This window comes from Phodopus roborovskii, unplaced genomic scaffold, assembly GCF_943737965.1.
Source record: "Phodopus roborovskii unplaced genomic scaffold, PHOROB, whole genome shotgun sequence".
NCBI classification, from domain to species: domain Eukaryota; kingdom Metazoa; phylum Chordata; class Mammalia; order Rodentia; family Cricetidae; genus Phodopus; species Phodopus roborovskii.
In genome coordinates, this window is record NW_026126418.1 from 2,319,232 (window position 1) to 2,331,781 (window position 12,550).

Consider the following 12,550-nt stretch of genomic DNA (forward strand, 5'->3'; position numbering starts at 1 on the left):
ACTCAACTCCATAATGGACATTCACTAACCAAACATAGACTGTTTCAGTGTTGGTGCTGTGGATGATACCAAATTACATTTAAATGTCTTTTTGCAAATTATAGTAAAAGTTGAAGGCATAATGTAAAACCAGAATTCAGCAAATTTGCCAGATGCTGTTTTCAGTATGTTACTTTCTACTGATTTAAGTCAATAAAGAAATGAAGCTTGGAAAATTCTTTGAAGTGAATGGATTGAAATTCCATTCATTTTTTTTTCAATCATTCTACAACTAGTCGGGAACATATTAAAAGGCTGTAGCATTTCTCATCTAAGGAGATAGTCCCATGAACAAGTAGTTACAATAATATCTTGAGAGCCATAGGGGTGGAATTCAAGATATGGTGGGGAGGGAAAACCCAGGGACTTAGAATCCAAGAGGGTCAGAGGGAGAAAACTTGAAGCAAAGGGACATTTTGAAAGCATATGGTGAGCCTAGGGTGCTAGAGAAAATTCATGGATGGGTAAGCAAGAAAACAGGAGACCTTACACACAGTGGGATCATGGGGGTCCATGTGAAGAATGCCCAGCCTTGTTTCTAAGGTTGTGGGGAGCCTCAGCAGCTCTTATATCTGGGCTACCTTAACAATTGTATTTTTTTTACATGATTGTTTCAATTCTAGAGTCTCACCCTTGCTCATATTGCCTGAGTACTGAGTTGGTAGTCTGACTGTTGACCCACCATAATCTTAGTTATCCGTAAGGATGGTATGTATAGATATAGGCTGCAAATTCTTTTTTTCTCAGGACTTATTGAAATTGATGGCTGCCAGAGTGGCCCCTTCAGTCAATCTCTGACTTTATTGTAATACCATCTGCATGCTAAAAGACACCCTTCTTGTGCCAGTACAGTTGATAGTTGCTATGGTGACAACCTGAAGGAATCATAGGAGGGAAAAGAAGTGATGCCTGAATCACAGGGAAACCTTTGCTCCTTCCCAGAAAGGACAAGAATATTTTCCATTAGTAGCTGCACTCCCCACCTCATACCCACCTCCATTTATCTTACTCCATCAGTCACTTCCCCGATTTAAGGGTTAAGAATCTATTTGAGGTTTATCTCTCATTTCTTAAGTTCTTGGCTAAGAATTAAAGTCTTCTGTAATTATGAATTGGTGTTCAGTGTTATTATTAGCTCCCCAACTGTGAGTGGGAAAAAAGACCCAGCTTTTTAAAAACAAAAACACGAGCAAAGCTGGTAACCATCAAATGGATGCAGTCAAGACTTGAAGCCTGGAGACTAGCTAGTTAGGAATTGTTCTAACCCAATCAGTAGATGCTGTTCTTGAAGTTAGATAAAGGCAGTGGGGACTCTTCCAGTTAGTGTCTCTATCACCATGATAAAACACTGACCAGAAGCAACTTGGGGAGGAAAGGGTCTATATGGCTTGCAGACTACAGTCTTCTAGAGGGAAAACAAGGCAGGAACTCAAGACAGAGGTTGAAGAAATAACCACAGAGAAATGCTGCTTGCTGGCTTGCTTCCTGTGGCTTGTTCAGCTTGCTTTATTATAAAATTCAGGAACACCTACCCAGGGCTGGCATAGTCCACAGTGGGCCAGACTGTCAGCCATCAGTCACTAATCAAGAAAGTGCCCCACAGACATACATACCTATTGGTCCATCTGATGGAGACAATTCCTCAGTTGAGTTACTTCTTTCTCTACTTTTTGCCAAGTTGACAGAAACCAAGCAGCACAGAGACTTAAGGGGGTTGGAATTCATTAGTGCAACTCAGGGAACAAGGTTTTCTAAAGACTTACTTGGAGAAGGAAAGGGACAGGAGAGAATGCCTGGGTGAATGGCAGTAGAACTACTGGTTGAAAGACAAAGAGGCATTGGCATTTGGGTGACATGACAGCTTGAGTTTGGGCTTGTTCCTGCAACACTCAATGTGTAATAGTAGGAATAGCAGGCATTTGGAGTATACTCATCAATACTTTTGCTCATAGCTGGGATCATTCCTTAGGTAAGGAATAGACATCATCTCAAAGCCAGAGTTGCCTTTTATAATGAGAACTATGCATGCTATTATTGATGCAAGATTCATAAGCTTTGGACATAAGTCAATGTTTGTAATCAGGAGACAAAATTCTGTGATTACAAAGATTTAAATGTATTTCCTTTCTAGACTTAAGTTCAAAGGAAACAGATTCTCTCTGAACAATCACTTGCATCTCAAGTGCTTTGAGTAGTATAAAGTCAGGAACCTAAGATTCTGTGAGAAGGGGAACAATGGAAGAGGACACGTAATGCTCGCTCTTAGTTTTGACTATGAAAATATATTTGATGCTGTATTAAGAGCGTCCTTGGCCCACTGACCATAACCTTGAAGATTTCAGTGCTGCTATGTTCTAATTGCTAAATTAAAAAATGTCCCATGAGTATACTTTATTCCCAAATTATAAAATACCAAGTAATAATAGCAAGATTTTGTTAAAATATGCAGGTCTTGTTTTATTTATTTCTAAAGTTTCTGCAGTGTCCATTAAGGGATTATTTCAAAAGCAAGGACATAAAATGTTCAGATATAAAATCAACACTAAATGTCTATGCTATTAGATTTTACACCTTGTTCTAATTTACATAGCATAATGTTCATGTAGCATGCACTGGCTATCTATTTGTTATCAAGCAGTAGAAAACAATTATTGGTAACTGTTGTTACATTTGGAATTAAATACGATGACTAGCTGCTTCATCCACACTGACCTTTCAACTGTCGCATCTTGTGTCTCATGGTGTCTAAATCAGCCAATATTTGATCCCTTTTTAGGCGCTTTTGTTTCTTTAATTTTTCTGATTTCTGTGGAGCTACAATAAAGAAATAATGTTTTATATGGTGCTCTGTTATCAAGAGTAATTTATCATAGGTACCAATAACTTACAAAGAACTTTCTGCTTCAAGAGATAGATTGAATTAGAAAGATACAATTAAAAGAGATAAGGACTGTTAAAAAACTTTGTTTGAAAGATGGGGAAGCTTAGAGCATTTCTGTATGAAACAGAAGTGGGCCAGAAAGGAGATCAAAACTGCCTTATTGTATAGATTTACCATATGTAATAGCCATATTTCATTTTCTGTTTCCACCAACTGTTTGGAGGTGATGAAAGCCTGGCTTGGGACCATTCATTTTTTAAACATCCACCTATTGCCTAAAGGGTGCAATTCTTAAAAATGAAAATGTGCAGACAGGTCGTCTTCAGTGTGAATTAAACTCATTTGTTATTTTCTAATGGATACCATTATTCTCCGCCTTGTAGACCAAGTATCTCTTTATCAACTAAATTAGACACTTCTCCATGCAGAATAATGCATTCCAGTAAGAGAAAAACAAGCAATTGTGCAAATATGTGCATACATCTATCTTTGCACATGTATTAATTGACTGATTGGCTCTCTGCATAAACATAATATTATTATGGTGACATTATACAAACTTAATTCATTTTCTCATGATAAAACTGATTTCTCTCCCTCATTATATACTCTCTAGAAGGAAGCAAAAACAAAAACCTTACCATTTAGAGGCAGAAATGCTTCACCACAAGACACCCAAATGGCAATAGGACTTTTGAGGATCTGAACAAGCAAAGATTTATCTATGCCCTCCAAACAATCCAATCTGTTTTCCATTTTCATTCTTGAGTTTTCTGGGAAACAAACAACACATTTACTCTTGCCAGTTAATAATGAATGAATATCCTTTATGAATTCATTTGTTCAGCCAAAGTATTCTCTTCTTCATTGATGACTTTCATAATTATTATATAAACTGGAGCCAACACATACATTTAGTCAGAAATGCCCTAGACAACCAAAGAATCAAATGTCCTCCCAAATACTTTAAAATAAAATAAACCTTTAGGAAGTAACTGAAATATGTGAAGTGTAGTGCATTGCTGGGCTTCAGAAGAGCTGAGTGACTTTATCAAATGTGTTCTTCCTGCTTCCTGCCCAGTAAGCACCATACGGAATTTTGATCACTCTTTCTTTAAAGTTCTTCTGTGGAAATTAATGGCATAATACCCTAGCTCAACTCCATGCAAGAACAGACCAAGAACGACACTGCCTTGCCCCAGGATATGTTTTAGAATATGGGAGAAGAAGAGATGTCACCATAACCACATTTTTCTGATAGTCCTGATGAGTGTCATTACTCTGTCCTTCCAAAAAGGTTTTTAAAAAGAATTTGAAAGAAATTTATTTGAGATGAATATCCATTTAAACACTTCATAGAGGCAGAGCCATGTTCTTTGAAAATCATCCAGGCAATAAATGTTCAAATCATTGTTTCTTAGAATTCATGGGAAAAATCAAATAATATATTACACACAATTATAATAAGTAAAAGCCATGAATGTTTGATAGATACCAGCCAAGCACTGGTCTAATATAAGTCTATATTAATAAGGAGCAAATAAAAGTATCTGTAACAATAATAAACATTTATTCAAATAAATGTATGTATAAACATGCATATATGTACATATTTATACATTGGTGTTTTGAATGTGTCCATTTGTAAAGTTAAGAAGAGAAAATTAATGGTCAACATGATGTTATTAGGATGTGGGACTCTTTCACTGATTTATTTATTCATTCATATGGTATATGCATGTGTTTAGGCATGATTGCCTGTGTAGGCACACATGGCTGTCTAAGGTTAGTTTGGAAATGTCTCCCTCTATCATTCTCCATCTTAATTTTGAAGCAGAGGCTCTCACTGAACTTGATGATTGCTCTTTTCAACTGGGCTGGCTGGCCAACGAGGCCCCAGAATCTACCAGTCTACACCTCCCAGCCCTAGGGTTACAGATGTGTACCACCATGACAAGCTGTTTTACATGGGTGCTGGGGATCTGAACTCAAGTTCTCATGCTTGCACAGCAAGCATTTTAGTCACCGAGCTGTTTTCCCAGCCCTGAGATAGGGTTTTAAAAAGACCATTACATGCTAAGGGCTCTTCTTCTTGTGACTGGGACTGAGGCCCTTCTAAAGGAGACTTCACATGGCTTTTTGGCTCTCCTGTCTATCAACTTTCTATCGTGTGACAATCCAGCACTTCTCTGTGGGCAAATGCAGATCTTGATCTTACCAGTGAACCAAACCTGCCGATATCTACATTTGAACTTTCTGGTCCCTGTGAAAAACATATTTTGGTTTTAGAATTGCCTCGTCTACTAGAAAAGAATATTGCCAGAATTGTACAAAGAAACAACACAGGCAAGTCTGTAGGTAACTTGTTTCAGGAAAGGGCTCCAAATGACCCAAACTGAGTGAGCAAGCACACTGGGGCAGGAAGTTCACTTAGTTTTTATTCTGACTCGGGTGGTGACTGTGTCTTGCCCCATTGGTGGAAGCTAGACCTCGCAGCCTGGCTAATTCATTGCTGGTGCAAAAAGGAAGGGTGTGGTCAAGTCTTAGAAATGTCTGACATCCAGAAGTGTGGCAAACAGAAACATGTTAAGGTTTCATAAGATGGGGGAGATTCATGGACTACTGGTAGGTCAGCCATCTTTGACAGAACAAAATGTTTCTCACACTGTAATGTTCTATTACAATAGAGCAAAAAGGAAGAAAGCAAAAATCACAGCAGATATATTCTATTGTGAAAAAAAAAGTACAGAATCGAAACCAAGTCTACAGAGAGGCACTCACTAATTAGAATGTCAGTACTGTGGACAGATTGGAAAGTTGCAAGTCAAGGGGGTAATTATCTTAGTCAGGTTCTAGCCCTCCAGAACAGCCATTCCTCACTCACCTGTGTCCGAACTAACATCATGTGGATAGAAGGTAAAAACATTTTGAAACCTATTAACAGACCCATACCACTAGCTTCCATCAATTCAAAAGCTAAGAATGTCATCAGTAAGTATGTTGGGATTATAAAAATAATTTACTCCATCTCACTGTACTTGCCTTTCTGGCATACCCATCAATGTATTTTAAACTTGCCCTGATTTATAACTTTCTTTCTTCTGTGAAACTATAAAACTGCTTCCATGTTGGAGCATGGAATTTGGGGTAACATAAATCTGTTTTCTCTAGCTATAGTTACAAAAAAATGTCTACAGAATAAGCTGTCTCTTATTCCTTTTAAGATAAGTTTACTGTGTTTTGATTTTGTTTTGTATCAACACTATATCCCTTTGCTTCTCATGAAAAGTCTGTAAGGAAGGGGATTATTGGCATATATAGTCACAAATGAGAGAACTGAGGTAGACAGGGGTTCAAGAACTTAGCCAATGCCTTTAAGCTGCAGCTGGCAAATCTGGGACTCAAAACCCGATATCCTGACTTCCAAACCAAAGTTTATAACCCCTAAACCATGGCTTTCAGGACAGGAGTAGAAAATCTCACAAGTGTCAAGAAAGGGGCATCCGCCAGAGCTTCTAGACATTCATTGAAGCAGCGGGAGCAGCAAGGTCGGAGAAGGAGAGCAGAGGGCAGGAAAAGTACAGAGAGGATGACATTCCCTTCGACAGCAGGAAGAGAGTGGCGCTGATCTATCAACACTTTCTTTAATGCTCCCAGTTGATTTGGGTTCTGAGTTTTAGAACAAAGAAGTGTTAGTGCTTTATAAAGTAGTTAAACTGTCTACTGTTGTTAATTTTATGAATTAATTTATTGTTTTAATTCTAAAACTGGAGTATATTATTATTATTATTATTATTAATCTATTTACTTATCAAGAAAGATAAGGACACTATGAGAATCTCACTGATACTCTGAACCACTTACAAAAGTCACTGGCTAGAAATTCAAAATTCTTGCTGTGCTAGCTGAATGAATCATATTTAATTTTTTGATAATGGAGCATAAACAGAACTGACTAATGCCTGCAGAAGTTAACCAACCTTCTGTATTTCGAACAGCTGTCTTTTCTGTCCCAACAGACTCTGTGCTGCTCTCTTGCTCCTTGGGGCCTCTCTGGCTAAGGGCCTCACCTATAGCCCACAGAACCAAGCCATGCAGGGTAAGGATGCTGCTTCCATCTCTGGTGTAGACTTTAGAAGCTGCTCTAGCGAGTCCAAGTCGTTCCGTGCATTCTGCAAGAAGCTACATAACACAAGTAGTAAATAACTGATAGGAAGAGCTTGAGAGCTGGCTCAGTGGTCACAAGCACTCCAGGCTTTTGAGAGAACCCAGGTTCTGCTCCCAGCACCCATGTGATGGCTTTCATCAGCAGATAACTCCAGTTCCAGGGGATCCAGTGCCCTCTGGTGACCTCTGAGGGTATTGGTCCTGCATCAAGTATGCTTATATGCAGGCAGAACACATAAAAAAAATTAAAAAAAAAAAATAACAGGAAATTATAACAGGTTGTCTGCATTGTAGAAATATGAAAAATCCTTTATTTTTAGAAACAGACCCTGAATAACTGTTGATGTTAATTTGTGTCTGTTTTCTCTAATTTAATGTGAGTCAAACCTGGCTTTGAACATTCCTGTCTTAGAGCTGAAGCCCAGCAGCTTATTTATGCTGACACATTTTCCCATGAGATGTGTGGAACTTAGAAATCTCCTTCCATTTTGTTATAAGATATAAAATTGTAATACTGCAAATGGGTGAACAGTTTTAAATAAACAAATAGCTAGTCTTCTAACCAACACTGTCATACTTCAACACCTCCATTTTGCAGATGAGAAAATGAATCTAAAAGCTAGCCTTTGGGGTCAGCAAGATGACAAAACAAACAACAATATTCAGCTGACATTCAACTTGCTGTGCAAGGGCAACAAGGAAGGAAAAGACAGGAAAATGGTTGTTCCATTTTGTCTCTTCCTTTACCTCTTTGCTCTGGGCCCCTTGGGAACCAAGGCACTGGGTTCTCACTGTTTCTAACCTTATATTAAAAAACAATCAGAAAGAATGCCTCTAGGAAAGTGGAGATCTTGATCTCATCAGCTTAAATCATTGGGCACAGTCAAGCCTGCTTGTTGTTCAGTTTTGAGGCACTTCTTGCCAGAAATCGCTACCACCATCACCTCTAAGGACACATACAGCATTTTAGTGATAGCCACTTACCCCATGAAATGTTTCAGCCACAATTAACTTCCCATTCCGATATCCATCCCCATTTTTGTATGCGATTATTTTCACAGCCTTCTGGTAGGAAGCTGCCACACCGCTTTGAGAAGCAAGGCATGTGCGTGTCTTCATCCATAAAGATGAAAGACGTTCTTCATAATACCTTAGAGTGTTTTCAGCTTCATAAGAAGATAAATCAGCCTGGTTTGTTTAAAATAAAATGAGCATTTATACAAATTGTGTTGTTTCTGCCTTGTTGTCTTGGCATATCTCTACTCCCCATTTAAAGTTTGCATATGTGTCTGTGGGTGAACCTATGTGTTACAGCGTCTTCATGATGTACTATAGATACCTCGTGTGCAGGAAGAGGACAGTGGGGTTGGAATTCCTCAATTCTTTTTCTGGTCCTCTCACTGACTTTTTAAACAATTGGTCTGTCTTTCTGGTTTGCTCTGGTTTTCCTTAAATGTTGTTATATGTTTGTTTGGGTTTGTGATGGGTCATAAGAGATGTATAAGAAAGGATGTCAGGACCAAAGAGAAGCGGGGATATGAGCACTATAGATACTTTCTTAATGAGTAACTCTAGAAGGAGGCCATCCATTGATGGAAAGCTTGTGAGGAAGGCAAGAATGTACAGAATATTCCTTAGAAAGCTTTGCCCCAATGTTCTGACCTAGGAACCTGCCCAGAGGTCAGGCTCTGACTGAACTACTGTAACATAAAGGAGTCCTTCCCAAAACCAAATACTGTCAGGCTTCCTAGGGTTGAGTTCTCGGCAAACTGTCACTGTCTACCTCTAGCATAAGTCAGGATTTTGTGACAGAGGATTAAGGTCTGGAGACAGGCAGATGATCCCTGGGGGGCACACCAGGCTGGCAGGTTGCCCACATTTTAGGATTACCTCCTTTTCACTCTGCTTTTTAAATCCCCCCACCCCCACTACCCCAGCCCTTTACACTGCTCAGCTTGAAGGGAAGAGTTTTCTTCTTTTTAATGGTGTCATTTTAAATTAAGGTCACAGAATGTGGCAGAGTTAGTTCCCCACCCCCCACCCCCAGGGGTTCTAAATGGTATTAAACATAGATGCATGAATTTTCCCACCTAGCCTGAACTGTTACTAACAGCAACATGTCAAAACCTCCCAGAAATGCACCATACTCGTAAAACAGGAGCATTCCCTATTGATGTGGAGCAAATGCTACTGTGCTAAGTAAAGATTCAAAGTTACTTCCTCACCTAAAAGCTACACAGAGAGAAGGGAAAGGTGTCTGCAGATTGCAGCAGCAGCAGTGCTCAATTAACTTTAAAGGCTGGACAGAACTATTACAAGACAATGCAATTTAAATTACAATGAGGAAAAAGAAATCAATGCTGGCAGGATGGGAAGGTGCATCTGAGAAAGATGAAGTAGATGAGTAAAGCTGAACCTGAGTGTGAGGACAATCTAAAGGCATCAAAGTTTCCAAATCCTTGCTGCATGGGCAGTAGCAGAGCCCAGCGGGTAAGTGGTTGAGTACCTTGGCAATGCTGATGACCTTGAAAGGCCTTCCTGCCAAGGACTTCTGCTCGGAGCCTGAAACACAGAAGAATGGAGAGCTGGGAAGCAGCTGTTTCAGCCCTTTCCCTGCCCTCATGGACCGTCCGCAAGTCAGGCAGAGCATCGTTTTTTTCTTTCCATCAGGTGAGAGGTAACAGTATCCCTAAAACAGAGGGAAAGATGTTTTCACATGAGTGCTCCTCAACCATAATGGCATTTTTTACAGAATTCTTCACAGCACAAGGAAAGCACATTTGTCATCATCGAATGTTAAATTTAAAACCACAACCTAAATGCCTTATTATGCTTCCTAATTATTAATTTTTGCATTTACTTACTTATTTACTTGGTGTGTATATGCTGGAGGCAGGGCATACATGAGTGAAGGTCAGAGGATACCTCGCAGGAGTTCGTTCTCTCCTTCCTTTATGCTCGCTGCATGAAGGAAGACTCAGGTCTTCAGGCTTTGTGGCAAGTGCCTTATCTGCTGAATTATCTCACCAGTCCCAGTATTCCTCAACTCTGACATAACTATTTTCTACTAGAAACAGTAACTTCTATACAAAGTCAAGATTTCCTTGAAGGATGACCAGTGCCTCCTCAGGGATGGGAAAAAATATAACATCTTGTATATAAGGGACATCTTGCTGTGCACAGAAACTAATCAATCCTGAAGTTAAGAAATAATATCTAAAGGATGCAGGAGCTAAAATAAAAGTGTCCAAACTGGATCAAAGAAGGGCAGTTTGAGACTAGAACGAATGATAATTCCAACAGTTTGACTGGATTTGAGTATATAAACCTCCAGGAGTTCATACCAAGGCTATCAACACAAGTATGAAAGGGCTTGGGACCTCAGCTGACATCATCCCAAATTAATTATGGTTGGTAGACATTGTCTTGAAAACTAACCATTGTGGCTGTTAGTATAGCAAATTATTTCTAAAGATGGCTAAATAAAACCATTCCAACGTGTTTGTGTGCCCTTTTGACTAGTGACATTACTGTTCCTCTAGTCAGGAGGTATTGTGTTTTTCTCCTTACCTACTCTCTGTGATTGTGAGCAAGTTATGTCCTTGACATTGGCCCAATGACAACAGAAATAAGGAGCAAGCAGGTCCATAAGAGGAGTTTGCACAGTAAGGCCTGAGCTCTCTAGCTACAGTTGGAGCTCTGAGGTCGCACTGAACTCATTGAACAAAGCTTCTTAAGACATGACATGGTTTGAAAGCCAATGCCTGCTAATCAGTACGCATGTTAGAGATTACATCATGGACTATACAGTCCTCACACTACTAAAAAACACACAAGATGATTATAGACACCTTAGAGGCCCTTGTCAAGACCAGCAGAGCTCAGCCCAAATCACCACCTCACAAGGGATTCATATATGCACATACATTCATACATACTTACATACATACATTCTGTTGACATGCTGTGTTTTAACAGACAAATGGATATGTAAGAAAGAATTAGGCATTTTTTTTTTGCCTTTTCCTTCAAACTGTAGTTTTGGCTAGTGAAATATCTATTTAGTTAGACAATAGTCTTACTAAATCTTTAGCTAATTGATGTGAATAAAACAGTATAATCAGATAAAATGACTGATTGGAAGCAAAATAATGACATTAGAAGAATATACATTGAGGGATTTCCAAATATGGGGACAAGAAGAAATTACTTCAAGCCACTAAAAGCATATTAAAAACAGGACAGACAAGTATAGGCTTCAGAGACCTAAGTTTATGAAACACACATGGAAACCCATGAATGTCCTGCAGAAAATAGCAAGTATAGGTCGAATGACAACTCTAGTGTGCATCCTATTGACAGGAATCATGGAGAAAGAAAGACAAGTCAAATGGCCTACAGGAAAGCAAATCCAAATACAGAGTATGCTGCCTGACTATGGATCAGGCTATGGACACGATTCCACTCAAGGGCCTTCTTTGAGTCTTGACTCAATCTGACAAAGAATAAAAATGACTTTTTAGGACAACCTAGGAAATTTGATTAAAAATAGTTTATTATATTGCTCAAATGTCACTGTTCATTTTATTAATCATGACAGTAGCATGATGATTTATGTCAAAAGTGTTCAAAATTATAAAATTGTGTGCTTTTTTTAGAGGTAAATAATGTGACATCTGGGATTAGCCAAAGTGATCAAGTCTTAATGACTGCTGATTGTGTGTGATGGGTAAATCAAGATTCACTGTTTGGTGTCTGCTTTAAAATATGTATGAAAATGTTCACAATAAGTGAAGTAGTTTTAGAGAGAGTATATAATTTATTTTACTTTTCATAATTTTCTTTCACTCTTTCCTATTAAGAATCCCAGAGTATAAGTGATTTTGTCAAGAATTAGTCTTCATGTCAGACATGGTGGTACACACCTGTAATCCTACCCTTGGTGGCTAGAAGAGAAGGGTTGCAAGTCAGAAGCCAGCTTGGCCTTGGGAGCAAGACCTTGTCCGAAACAAATAAATTAGTGTTCAGCCTGTATGAATTTAAGCTTTCCCATGGGTGAAAAACACCTTGCTTTTTCAAATGACACTATATTTCTTTCATCTTTGGGGAGAGGAAACTACTTACAGGTTGATCAATGTTTTCTTTACTGACAGATGACGTACAAAGGCCAGAGGAATGAGCTGCTGTGACTTCCTTATCCAGGGCAGTGCTGTGAAAGGCTATAAATGTTCTCATATTTTCCATGTAATGCCACTTTTGATTGGCAGCCCCATTGCTGTATGGCTTATATTTCTAAAAAATAAAAGAGTGGCAAAATATGGACACCATTAGACAGGTAAGTTTTTAAGATAGCAGAGCAGGCATTTTTATTGTATAAATTTAGATATACAGACAACTGTTCATAAATTAATGTCAATATTTGGGAAATACATACATAATTTCACAATATTAAATGTATTTGAT

At 38.7% G+C, this 12,550-nt stretch overlaps 1 protein-coding gene across 1 annotated transcript in view; it reads right to left on the reverse strand.

The window, feature by feature from the left end:
- Positions 1 to 12,550, reverse strand: part of Dcdc1 (doublecortin domain containing 1) — a 374,005-nt gene that overhangs the window by 21,084 nt on the left and 340,371 nt on the right. The window contains exons 28-33 of the mRNA XM_051183805.1: positions 12,212 to 12,379; positions 9,594 to 9,776; positions 8,072 to 8,275; positions 6,901 to 7,102; positions 3,562 to 3,693; positions 2,752 to 2,853 (exon numbers count right to left, since the gene is read on the reverse strand). Of these exons, the coding sequence (XP_051039762.1) occupies positions 2,752 to 2,853; positions 3,562 to 3,693; positions 6,901 to 7,102; positions 8,072 to 8,275; positions 9,594 to 9,776; positions 12,212 to 12,379 (991 nt within the window). The remainder of the gene's footprint in view (positions 1 to 2,751; positions 2,854 to 3,561; positions 3,694 to 6,900; positions 7,103 to 8,071; positions 8,276 to 9,593; positions 9,777 to 12,211; positions 12,380 to 12,550) is intronic.